The 13,750-nt window shown below is 41.4% G+C and overlaps 1 protein-coding gene across 1 annotated transcript in view; it reads left to right on the top strand.

The window, feature by feature from the left end:
• The window catches only part of DSCAM (DS cell adhesion molecule), a 613,017-nt gene that overhangs the window by 566,168 nt on the left and 33,099 nt on the right, over window positions 1-13,750 (top strand). Inside the window, exons 29-31 of the mRNA XM_034753123.1 lie at window positions 2,637-2,752; window positions 6,049-6,198; window positions 10,831-11,028. Of these exons, the coding sequence (XP_034609014.1) occupies window positions 2,637-2,752; window positions 6,049-6,198; window positions 10,831-11,028 (464 nt within the window). The remainder of the gene's footprint in view (window positions 1-2,636; window positions 2,753-6,048; window positions 6,199-10,830; window positions 11,029-13,750) is intronic.

The raw sequence follows: 13,750 nt of genomic DNA, 5'->3' as shown, positions 1-13,750 counted from the left end.
AGGGGTCAGGGCAGAGGGCTGGGATCAAGGGGGTGTTCCCAGCCCCCTGCCCTGAGCGGCTCACGCCAGGGGGCTGGAGGGATACGCCCCACTCCTACCCCCCTTCCCCACCTCCTTACTGGTCTGAGTAGTGAGGGCGCTGGAGCTGCTCTTCCCCCCTCCCTCGCCAGGGCCATCGGCGGCAGGGAGGGAGAGGAGGCGGGGCTCCACGCAGCATGCTGGGGGAAGAGGCAGGGGAGGGGGAAGCTTGGCTGCCGGCGGAGCCTGCCCTACAGCAGCAGCCGGCAGCACCAAGCTTGCTTCTGCCCCCTGCCCCCGCCAGAGAGAGCAGTAGGAGGGGGGCGGAGAAGAGCGGGCTGGGCCGGGCAGGATTTTTAATGGCACGCTGCTGCCTGCTGTTCAGCAGCGGGCTGAGCAGGACCCCGGGAGGCAGCAGCGTGCCATTAAAAATCGGCTCGCATGCCGTCTTTGGCACGCGTGCCATAGGTTGCCGACCCCTGGTCTAGATCGATTATTCAAAATGATGTTCATCTCTTTAATCAGTTTTGAACAAACTTTAACACATCATGAATTTCACTTGCTTAAAAAAGAAACAAACAAAAATATGTATCCATAGTCAATAAATGAGGTATGTTATATACATGCCATCACAATGTCTAGGGAGCTAATTAGCAACCTTGAGAGAAATTTAAGGCTTTTGATCAGTAGAGTCTCTTTTTTTTATCATTTCAGAGTAATTACAATGTAAGTAAATTATATTTTTCCTGTTAGGGAAGTAGTCTCTGGAATCCTTATCTATGAGATTATAATCCAGGGATCAGCAACCTTTGGCACGCGGCCCATCAGGGAAAGCTGCTGGCAGGCCGGGATGGTTTGTTTACCTGCAGGGTCCGCAGGTTTGGCCGATCGCAGCTCCCACTGGCCATGGTTCACCGTTCCAGTCCAATGGGGACTGCGGGAAGCAGCGGCCAGCACACCGCTTCCTGCAGCCCCCATTGGCCTGGAATGGTGAATCATGGCCAGTGGGAGCTGCAATTGGCCCAACTTCCTGACGCTGCAGGTAAACAAACCGTCCTACCCTGCCAGCGGATTTCCCTGATGGGCCGCGTGCCAAAGGTTGCCGATTCCTGTTATAATCCCTTGATACTAATAGCCTGGATTTTCTAACGTCGAAGACCCAGTCACTAGAGTGGGTTGGGAATTTTTCAACAATTTTTTTTGGTTGGAAAATGCCAATTCTTTGAAAAAAACCATCTATTCATGGAGACAAATCAGTTTTAATGAGAGGGTTTCTCATCTCCAGGATAGAATTTTGATAGAGAGAAAAAGAGAGACTTTTGTGAAGAAGGCTTCTTGGGGGTGAGGTCATGGTGGATTGTCCATCACTGACAATTTTAAAATCAAGATTGGGTGTTTTTCTAAAAGAGCTGCTCTAGGAATTATTTTGGGGAAGTTCTATAGCTATACAAGAGGTCAGACTAGATGATCACAATGGTCCCTTCGGATCTTAGAATCTAGGAAGAGTCTGTGAACCTCACAGGGTTGTTGTGAGAATAAACTCATTAAATACTGTTGGTAGGGGCCATAATTCCTAAGATAGAGTGGGGAAAAGACTAGAAAAGTAGAGTCTGGCAGATATGTCCTAGCTCAGTTCTGGTGGTCCCATTGGATCTGTTGGTTTTAGAGGCATAACTGCTGCCCATTTTGTGAGGGGAGGAAATTCCTCTTACAAAATGATTCATGGAAAACAAGGGGGTCCGTATGGAGAGTTCCTTCCTTCCGTTCACCATTTCCATGGAAAGGGGTGAATAGGTCCTTGGATTTTAATGTAATATGGAGGATTTTACCGCAATTTCTGTATTGCATATAATTACGCTGCTCAGTTTTATTACCCATTTTCATTTACTTATTAGTAGATGGCTCATTCTCAGAGTAATTTTCTGGTACACAGACTTTAAAATGGTTATAGCTTTTGTGAGGATACAATAATTGTTTTATAGTCCTGTTCTAAAATACCAAATCCAATGAAAGGAGTTAATCCATGAATGCTAACAAGGTTTATAATTTCTTACTACTGCAATGTCAACAGAACTAAAGTCTTCACTTTTCCTTATGCAATTCATTATTATTAATGGAATTTCTAATGAATGTTTGATTGATTTCTTAACTTACCAATTCTTATGATATTCTGGATTTAAATCATTGCTGAAAATTACTTAATACGAGAAATTTATATAAGACTCCATCTTCCCACTGACCTGTTTGGTCAGCTGAAGGGTTCATTAGTCAAATCTTAGAAATGCAAAAAAATGGCAGTTTTATAACTGTTTCCATCAGTTTCAATATTGAACAGCTGCACTGAAAAGATTTAATAAGGGCTTTCGATAGATAAACCACTGAATAATGGCAGACTCAGTCCCTTGCCCGCACCTATTTTTTCTCATCTCCCTACCACATACTTTAATTTAATACCACCTATTTGCTTCAAAGTACAAAGAAAGAAAATAAAATGTATGAGAATTTTGGTGACTATGGTAATTTTATTAGCTTAAGTTGAATGGATTCTTTAAAAGGAAATATTTAAGTATCTTTTCATATGGGGGGTGTTTTCATGTTTGTCTCTCTTTTGTGCTTAGTAAGAACACCAGGACCTCAGATACACTTAACAAGCAGCAGCAGACGCTGAGGATGCACATAGATATTCCCAGAGCTCAGCTTCTGATTGAAGAAAGGGACACAATGGAGACCATTGGTAAAATGTCAATGCATTTATGTTGCTTTATATAATAAATGTTTTTGGTGGACTTTGCACTGCATCCTTTACACATAAAAAGGGCTAGGGTCCTAATTTACAAGATAATTTGTCACGGTTGAAAAGTGAATTGAAGCCTTTTCTACATATGAATCATTTTGAGCTTTAAGGAACCCTAGCAAATTTAAAGTAGAGTAGGGCAGCAAAAAGTGAAGTGTTCCATTCTGACATTTTCAACATGAAAACTTTAATTTTCCATTTTAAAATGATTTTTTTTGTTTTGAAATTTTAATTTGTTTATTATAAAAGAGGTTATTTTTAAAAGGTTGAAATTAAAACAAAACATTTCAAAATTACTGAAATAAAATGTTTTGATTGAACCAATCTGAAATTTTTTTCAGACTATCTGCTTGTGAAATGAAAAGAACTACTTCATGGAGGATAGGTCCATCAATGGCTATTAGCCAGGATGGGCAGGGATGGTGTCCCTGGCCTCTGTTTGCTAGAAGCTGGCAGTGAGCGGTAGGGGATGGATCACTTGATGATTACCTGTTCTGTTCATTCCCTCTGGGGCACCTGGCATTGGCCACTGTCAGAAGACAGGATAATGGGCTATTTGGGCCTTTGGTCTGACTCAGCATGGCCATTCTTATGTTTGAGATTTCAATTTTTTGCCCCAAATTTGGGACAAGAAAAAAAATTAAAAAATCTCTAAAACTTTTGCAGGTCTAGAAAATTGTTTCCCACCCAAATCTACATAAAACTATGTAATTATATATCTATCTAGCTATAGCAAAAGTTATTCTGTATTTTGCTACATTGAATAAATAAGGAAAAAATTGAGATTCATTAAAACTGGGACCCTGAAGCTGAAATCTTTTACATTTCAGAAGGTTGGATACCAAACCTCCTGGAACCAGAATCAACACTGTCATTCTGGTTTCAGGTCAAAAGCCATAAATAACTTACGTTATGCCTGGGATGCATCTGAAATCTCACAAAAACAGCAATTTCCCTATGAGTTCATCCCCAAATGGCTGAAAGCTCGCAAAAACAACTGATCTAATGAGTGTCTTGCTATACAAAATAGCAGGGCTCTCACAGAGGGAGCTGATGTTGCCAGATTTTTACCATTTTGGACAAAAAGCAGTCTAAAGCAAACTTGAAGCTAGCTTAAGTTAGTGGGGAGAGATAACTCAGTGGTTTGAGCATTGGTCTGCTAAACCCAGGGTTGTGAATTCCCTCCTTGAGGGGGCTAGTTAGGGATCTAGAGCAAAAATCTGTCCGGGGATTGGTCCTGCTTTGAGCCGGGGGTTGGACTAGATGACCTCCTGAGGTCCTGTCCAACCCTGATATTCTACGATTAAGTGGTCAGAAGAGGATTCCACTTATATAGAGGAATCCTCCAGTGATATAGAGCATATGTAGTGGTCACATTTAGGATGTGGTCAGAGGGGAGGGGAACAGTGGAGCCAGCAGGTATAATGTAGCTTAGTTCTGAGGGTCCTACTCAGTCCCAGAATTGGAGAAGAATGAGCTAACTTTGTCCAATCACATCCTGGGCCAGGCTAGCTTGATTTGGCTGGACCAGAGGATTCAGCCCTTTCTCTGTTTCACAATTTATAAGGTTGCTTTGAAGATGAGATCCACACATCACCTGCAACATGGACATTTTTGTTTCCAGCTTTATGTTTCCAAAGTTCATTTTTGTGCTGCAATCTTTTGTGAAAGAGATTTCACTCTTGAGTTATAGTAGTTGGGCAGTTGAGTTATAGTAGGGGGTTTATAATGGAAATGCCATTAGCTCCTTAACTACAGCAATGTGATCGGTGCCACAGTAATAGACTGTGCGGCACAAAGCAGTAATAGTAAGCCAGCACTTTGACAGGATTTCACATAGGCTTTGGCAGGTTTTATTCATGACCAGACTAAGAGCTCCTCTTTTGCAAGGGACCGCGTAATTTGGTTTCATAACGTTCATTCTATTTAGGGCCTTTTTTGGGCAAAAAATGCCAGTTATGTTACTGTGCAGAATTGTTCACATTAATGTTCTCTTGTCAGTTGAAAAAAAACAAAACAAAAAACAATTGTTAGAAGCAGTGGATCAGCCACAGCTGATAGGTAAATTCACAGAAACACCATTGCTGGCAGTCCCTTTAGAAATGCATTAAAAAGCTATAGATTGTATGAGAGCAGGAATTCCCCATGGTTTTCATTGCTATTAAGAATAGAGGAAAAAGACTGTAATAATGTAAAAATAAAATCTGGAGTCTGAGACCAAGTAAACACTAAGCATACAAATGTAGTTGTTCTGCAAGCGTGAAGTCAATGGAAGATTTACCATTGATTATAGTGGGGGCAGGAAGGGACTTATTATTAAATGTTGTATGATTGAGTGGGCATCATACTCTGCATTCTGTATAGCTTCTTTAAAAAAAAAAACAGCACTGTGATCACAGTTGTAAAGAAAAAAGCTACTAGCTGCCACAGGACCAACTGCTCCCCCACGTAGCCTGGCTTGGTGCAGGGAGGGGTGGAGATTCTGTATGGAAAGACGGAAGGAATCCTCCGCAGTGGCCTCTGCTATTTCTTTGAAGAGAATCCATGGAGTAGTGGATTCACAAGTGTTTCTTTCTCCCCTACTCGGCCCGAGGTCTAATTCCCTCCCGTACCTCACTCCACCAATCCTGCTGTGCCGATAGGAAGAAGCCTCCATGCAGCTGTACGTGGAGTCAGCTCTGCTGCAGGAACTTTGCAACATAAGGAAGAGGCAAGATTTGGCCCAGGGGCTCCAGACCACAAAAGCATTTATGCATGTGCATAACTGTAAGCACAAGATTTGTCCCACCAACTTCTGCAAGAGTGATCAAATGCTAAAGCAAGCTCATAAGCACTTTGCTGGATGAAGGCCCTAATGCTGCAATATTTTTGTTCTGGTGCTGCAGAGGCGAAGCTAGCCAGAAGAGAGAGCACAAGTGAGCTACCAATCTCCTTTCGACATCACAGATGCAATCACTTATGCTAATGACAAACATGAAGGGCCTAGGGGGACCAGTGTTTACAAAATGGAAAAAGTCCAAGTACTTAAGGCAAAAGATTGTTACAGGCAATAGATAGTTTCTAAATTTTAGGATACACAAAAAGCCTATCTGTGTCCCTTAAAGTCATCATATCTCAAATGAAGGCCCACAGGCAATACTCATTTCTTTAGTTTTGTGTAAACTTGAGGACTTAAACTATTTTTAAGGATCAACAAAAATGTGATTATTTTAATATTCATTTTCTATTGCTTATAGATGACAGATCAACAGTGTTATTAACTGATGCTGATTTTGGAGAGACATCTAAACAGAAGTCATTGACAGTTACTCATACAGTACATTACCAGTCTGTCTCACAAGCTACTGGACCATTGGTTGATGTTTCTGATGCCCGGCCAGGAACAAGTGAGTATAAAAGAGACTTTATTACCTATAGCAGATATCATTACCACAGTATTTATATTATTGTGGTATTTCCTTTATTTCGAATGTAGTGCAGAAACTATTTTGTGCAGCAGGAAATAGTCTCTTTACAATTGGACTCACTGTAAAAGTGGTACATATTAAGGTTAATACAGTAAAAGTTTCTTTTGCATGTTAAAATGTAGATGTAATTTAAGGTAATTCAGACCTGAATATTCCTCAAAGGAAATTTATGCTGCATTTTAGCATCTAGACTCTATTGAGTAAATGTTTTTAGTGGATTTTCATAGCTAATAGATATTTATTTCTCAGCAATCAATCTTTATTTCATTTCTCAATTAACTGTGATTGTTCCTAATGTTCTAGGATATGAGAAATACATTTTCTGATTACTGCATTTTTGAAAATTTACATTTCTAGTTACTATATTAAATCCATTTTCCCAGCTATATCCATGCTGAGATCATCTTACAATGATTTAAACAATATGAATAAATGTACTATTACATTCTTCCTAAACTCAGTTATAAATGTGTTCCATATCGGTATAATTGAAAAAGTTTCATTAAATCTAAGGAATACTTATTAGATAGTAATATGGTGTAATGTGGCATACTTGAAGTATATAAACAATTCCTAGGATGTATAGAAATACAAAGATCAAATACTGTCATTGATGTTTATTATATTGAAGAATCAAGATTATGAGAATGAACAATATAATAGAACCCTGCATTGGTTTAAAATCTTTAATACTGCAAGATCCTGCACTCCAAAAGTACTTGTCTTTCCTAGGGATGATTAGAGGCTGGACAAACCCCAGAATACTTACACTTTCCATCCCTTAACTCCTCCAAATCAAAGCCCATTGAAGTCCATGGAAATACTGTTACTTAAAATGAGCTTCTAATCAAGCCCAATAGTCTGGTTCACATGCACCCCAGCAAGTGTGGTGGGAAACGTGTAAAATATATTTATTGTGCATTTTAATATTCCTTGAATATTTGAAAGTAACACTGTGCACCATAGATGCTAGAACTAGGGATGCTGGGGATGTTCCTGCACCCCCAGGCTTGAAGTGGTTTCCATCGTATACAGGGCTTACAGTTGGTTCAATGGCTGTACCCCCTCTATGCAAATTGTTCCAGCACCCCTACTGTGCGCAGGACCGGTCTTAGAATTTTGAGTAGTTTCCCACATTTAACTGACTCATTTAAATGAATTTGAGGGGCTCAAGGATATGCAATTGTCAGCCTTCTCTGCTGCAAGGGAAGAACAGTCCAGCTGTTTGTGCTGAGGCCCAGGAATTAGCTACTAGCATTTAAACAGATTTGTTGAAGTAACAATTCTCCAAACAAGCTGGAAGTCTGAGATTGCCAATCCCCCTCAATGCAGAGACCATCTATCCATCAGACTCCATATATGTGATTGCAAAAAGTCTGTTTAATCATCCTTTTTTAAGTTGTAACACAATTGTTGTTCAAAATCTAAACTTTTATTCAGAAGACAAAAGTTAGGTACAACTGTTGCCGTGTCCACAATCCAAATAGGCTCTGCTAGGGCCTTCATTCCATTTGTTCTGTCTCCTTTTGGAAGTCTAGTGATTAGACTCTTCTGTTCCTTGCATTCAGGGAGCATAAGGTCTAGGATTATAGCTGGCACCTGCATTGTTGCACAGAAGGAAGAAAGTTTCTTGCACTTTTTACCCATGCTGCTCACCTGCACTGGGACAGTCACAGTCTGGAGTGAAATCTTGGCCCCATTGAAGTCAATGGCAGAACTTACACTGACTTCAATAAGGCCATGATTTCACCTTTGATCCTTTAAAGTTCATGCATGTTTCTAGATATTCTAAGACTAAGTCTGGGAAATGGACTCAAATAAGATTCAGGAGATTTAGGTCATGTCTTCGTGATGACTTTGATACCTCAAAAAACAGAGGGTCCTACATGGCTTGCATGGATTTCAAAGATCCACTGGCATTTTTCTTTGTAAGAGCAGTTCCAATATCCTTGGCCAAAATTTGTCCTCTGCCCAGTGCTGTGCTATGTATTGTGTACTGTTGGTGGTTGCCCTCTCCTGCTAGAGATGATTGTGTTTCAGTGGTGCACTGTGTGTATACTTCACAATAGGTTGTAAAGGGCTTTGGGATCCTTCAGGATGAAAGCTTCTGAAAACATGGACAATTGTTTATTTATTAGTGGTAGTCTGGGCTAGCTGAGATCTTCTAAACAGTATAGCTACCAAATGCCAGTCAAGGAATGGCTACTCATGTCCCAGCTCTGGGAACACTGCTAAATGGCAAAGAACTATGTTGCAGCCCAAGCCTGAACATCTACACTGCAATTAAACAGCCCCTTAGCCCGAGCCCTCAAGCCCGAATCAACTGGCACAGGCCCGCCACCAGTGTCTAAATGCAGAGTGCAGCTGTTAGACATGGGGAATTTGTGGATGGCATCTTCCACACACACCCACTGCCTCTTGGATTTCACGTCTGCAGAGGATGTGAGTTACCCTTACAAAGCAACACCGGAGAATAAGGAGGCACAAGGAACCGCCTTGCTCCCCACTCCTGACCATCCAAATACTGATATCACAATTCATAGTACTAGGGGAAAGCAGCAACAGTGGACAGATAGGAATGGGGAATGATCAGAGGCAAAGCTCTGTCCCTCCATCCAGCAGACCTCAGCTGTCACAGAGGAGGAAGAAATCTGCTAATGGTGTAGTAATTTCACAGTTCCCAGCACCCCCCTCTACTGCCCTCTTCAGTCTGCTTCTGAAGTGGCGCAGCTATGCACCATGCCTTGCTCAGGGTAGATTGAAAATTTACAATCTAGTCTCTTAATAATTTCCAACATTAACCTGTTATCTTTTCATAGCTAGATACTAGCCATCTAACTATTGTCCTTGTTCTAAAGAGCAGGCGTGATACAGTGTTTATCGATGGCATTGAGTTTGTATTTTTGTTTTGCTTTGGAGGAGGATCTGAACAGAAGGTCAAACAGGCATGGCCATTTTGTATTTATAAATAACCTGCACCTTTGAAGTAACACGCTGTAAATGCTTCATAGGGAATGTTGATTCAGAAACAATGTCCAAGTCAGTATCTAGTGATGGTTTATCCTTAAACCAATTCCTGTTCAAATCTCCCACTCCTAAGTGATAGAACAGCCTTACCATTTGAATGTCAAAGAGCACCGTTTAATTGTTTTACTCACCATAGAAGCTTCAAAAGAAAAATCTTTCCCTGATGGTTTAGTCACTTTCCATTTGCCAATTAAAGATTTTTCTTTTCCCTTTGGCTTATGATTAAGGCCCTACCAAATTCATACCCGTGCAAATTGCATCACAGACTGTTAAATCTGGTGTCCCACATGCAATCTAGTCTTTTCTGTACTTTTACTCTATACTATAAGGTAAACGTATACAAAAGTACACCCTTACTTCTGTGCTGCTGATGTCGGCAGTGCTGCCTTCAGAGCTGGGCACCTGGCCAGCTGTTGCACCTCTCCAGTCACCCAGCTCTGAAAACAGCGCAGAAGGAAAGGTGGCAATACCATGACCCTCCACACACAATCATTTGCGAACCCCGGGTCGGTCAGAACCCCCAGTTAGAGAAACACTGAGTCTTAAGGGCTTTAGATGTTTATATTTTGTTACAACACTGTGAAATTTAAGATTTAAATATCTGAAACCATGAAATTCAAAAAATGTTAAATGCTATGACCATGAAATTTAGGAAAATGGACTGTGAATTTGGTAGGGCCCTACATCTGACGAAAAACAAGCCTTGTTTTTGTACCAGTGCTACTGATGATGTCAACAAAGCCTAAGCAGTCAATTTTGGCAGTTAGCTTACTTGTACTCCCTTGGAAGGATGGATGGATTGTCTCTGGAGCAGCAAAGTATAAAATATTTTAGGCCCTACATAAATAGTTGATTTTTTTTTTTAATTTCTAAGGAAGAATTGGGGTGATTTTATTTTTTTCAGACACTGTAAGACTCTTTATGGATAAATTTACCCTCAGAACTTGGAGGATTTTAAGATTTGCCATGTATTCAGCAACCTGGTAGCAGCCCTTTAGCATGCATGATCAATAACATACTAGCCCAAATGTAAACTAATAAATAAATAATAAACACATAGGGTTTTGGTAGTGAGTAATACTGTTGTATGTTAACATCAACCAAGATCCCTAGAATAAGAAATGTGATAATATAATCTCTTAGTCATTTGTAATCTTTTCATTTATATTTTATAAATTTGTGGTCAGGGGGAGTTATTATGATTTATATGAAGTGATAATGAGTAAAGTAGAGTTACATGGCAGTAGGGAACTGTTTGAATCCCTTTACCTGTTCATTCCCAGACTGTTTAACATTTGTGATTGTATAAACATGTAGAATTTCTGTGAAGAAAATGTCCTAATTTGGGGATGTACTCACTGCACTTCGCTGAAACACATTTTCATCCTTAACTCCTTTTTGTCAGTTTTTGTTTTTAACAATACCTCAGTCACCACTTCATTTCAGTTATTCTGCTGGTGATTTTTCATTGACTAATGAAGAACTTAATGGCAAAGTTGGTCAATCTCTGTTTGTCAATCACAGATCCTACTACAAGAAGGAATGCAAAAACTGGGCCCACAGCTCGCAACAGGTACGCTAGTCAATGGACTCTCAACAGACCCCATCCCACTATATCAGCCCACACCCTCACCACAGATTGGAGGCTGCCAACACCCAGAGCTGCAGGATCAGTAGACAAGGAAAGTGACAGCTACAGTGTCAGCCCCTCACAGGATACAGGTATAATGCTATTTGCAGAATTCCCCTCTGAAGACAGGACTAGCATAACTGGAGTAGTATTCACTGCATGAGATTTACCATGTTCGCTGCGGGGATTAAGAGTTTTCTTTTCTTTTTAAAGCATTTTAAAAACGTACCTTCTAATTGCAACTGCTCCTGGGTTATACTACCATTTATGATAACAGGCATCGTGTACGTGACTTCTATGCCGAAAATGTACTCCAAAATCTTTTTGATGGTTCTGTGGGTAATTTTTCTGGTCACTGAAACGATGTACTTCCTGAGTTCTAAGGGAGAGGTATGAGAATTTGCTTCATGAAATGGCACCAGCCAGGAAGTGGCAGTATTAGCACTGGGAAAATGGAGTCAAAACTGGAATGGTTTTAAGGTTTGAGCTACCATAAGGTAAGTCGTTTCCAGTGGTGTAATTTGCTCATAGGGGGAATGCCCAGCTTTCAGGACCAATCCAGTACTCAATAACATCAATGGGCGTTGGACAAAGCCCTTATTTTCTTTGGGAGCAACTATATCTATAATTAATGAGGAGGAACCTGAAGATGCAATTCTTCACTCAATCTTAATACTAGCCTTGTTGTGTCCCAGTTAAAATGCAGTTGTGAGATTGAAAAGTGAAGCTGATTTTCTTTTTCCTCTATACTGGACAAGAGATGAAGAAATGTACAGCCTTAAATGAGTGACATCATGTGATCAGGGAAACACTCACACAGCAGTTCCAAAGATAGGTTAAAAACAAAAAAACAAGGAAAATGTTTGTTTTGAGGCATATCACTGACAGAGGAGGTGACTCCCTACCTAGCTCAAGGCTGGCCAGAAGCAACTGCTTGTAATCCCTTGGGGTTTAGACAGGGGTGAAAGTAACTTAACAGACTTACCGGTACGCAGGGTGGCCAGGGTCTTAAGCAAGGGGCGGGGGGTGGCTCTGGGCCCGCAGAAGGGGCAGGGCCTCACGTGGAAGGGGCGGGGCTGGGGCCAGACTCCCCCAGCCAGCTCTTCAGCACTGCCCAGCCCATGCTGCACGAGGCTTCGGTGGTGATTTAAAGAGCCCAGGGCTCCGCCCGCTGGCATGGAAGCAGTAGCAGCAGTGGCGTCCAGAAGCCCCGGGCCCTTTAAATTGCCGCAGGAGCCCTGGGGTAGCCACAGCGGTGGCCGGGAGCCCCAGGCCTTTTAAATCATCGGGCCCCGGGGCAGCTACCCCTTTTGCCCCCCACCATCAAGAGCCCTGCTGGTCTGGTCGGCTGTGTACTGGCAGCCACCTTCTTACTGGTACGCCATACCATACCTTACCAGCTTACTTTCACCTCTGGGTTTAGAGTGGTTACACAGGAAAGTCTCAAAACAGTCTAGCCCCAGAAGAGAAAACCATCCAAAGCAGTATACACAAATAGCTTTTCACTAAATAGAAATATGAGGGTTTTTTAAAAAAAAATCCAGTTATTCTCTGAGTAAGAAAAAGCAGACATCAGCCTTGCCTTGATCTAAAAACGTTTGGCGCAAGATTTTCAAAAATATATTCCTAAAGATAGTTCCTTAAATCCATATTTAGAGACCTAAATATGCAGCTTGATTTTCAGAAGTGCTGAGCACTCCATATCGTCCATTGACTTCCACTGGGCTACTCAGAGTAGTAAGCACTGTGCCCAGTAATATTTGTAGGACTAAGCTGTTAGCTTTTAAGAATGGACAATTTCCTTCTAAATATCTTTTAAAATCTACCTTCTGCTTACATATGCTATCCAACATTAATATCAGGAACTTCCTATGGGCTGTGCTTTTGTCTTTGTAAGGTACATCGTTAAATCAAATTATGTGAAATTTACATGACTATGTGGATAGATACATAAAAATAAAAAGACTTGTAAAACTTATTCAATTAAGAATCAAGGTATATTTACTTTGCTATAAAAAGATTTATGCATATCTAAGTCAGTGGAATGTTTTTTTTTATTCTTCAAAGGGAAGGTTGGTCCCTAATAATGTACAAATTAAATCTAAAAAAGTGCAGTGGTGGGCTGCCCTAATGGCTCATGGATATTGCTGTGCGAAGCTGCATGGATATCCAGGTGCCTCTCTCTTGGGCTGTCAGGAAGTAGAAGAGCTGAGGAAGGCAGTGTGTCCATCTTGGTTAAAGAGAGAGTGCTTCATGTTGCCCATCAGACATGCCTCCAGTTTCATCCAGACTTCTTTATCTAGAAGGATGGTGAAAACCTTATTATGGGCATGCTAGATTGCGGGCATGATCCTGGATTTGCTATGCCCCAATCTGTAAACCATCTCCAGGGGCACCCCTTTAGTGTGCCAGACCCCCCCAAGAAGTCACATTCTTCCATAAGGTAGGCCACATGGCCTCAGTGCCTCTGGCACTGAGCCTCCCAGGCTCCAGAACATCTGTTTCTCACTGTGAGCTTTTCTCAGTGAGTCCAACTGAAGCAGACTGCTGTTCAGAGATTTTTACCCCTTTGGGAGATAGATGCACTTCAGCAAATATCTGGTGTGACTTTTCAAAACAGGATTTATTAATCAACTAGAATACAGCAATGGGAAGTCCTTAGGTTAGCACAGAGAAGCAAAGATAAAGAGAGAGTTCAGACTGGCCAATGCCAGGGCTGCATCCAGCCAAGCTATTCTAGAATTCACCTTGGCCCTGTCTCTTTGTCCTTCAGTCTCCTGTGAGAGCTGCTGTGTTTCTGTGTTGCCAGTTCTT

This window comes from Trachemys scripta, chromosome 1 (genome assembly GCF_013100865.1).
Source record: "Trachemys scripta elegans isolate TJP31775 chromosome 1, CAS_Tse_1.0, whole genome shotgun sequence".
NCBI lineage: Eukaryota > Metazoa > Chordata > Testudines > Emydidae > Trachemys > Trachemys scripta.
The sequence above is the reverse complement of the archived record's forward strand: the minus strand, read 5'-3'. Positions and strand labels throughout refer to the sequence as shown.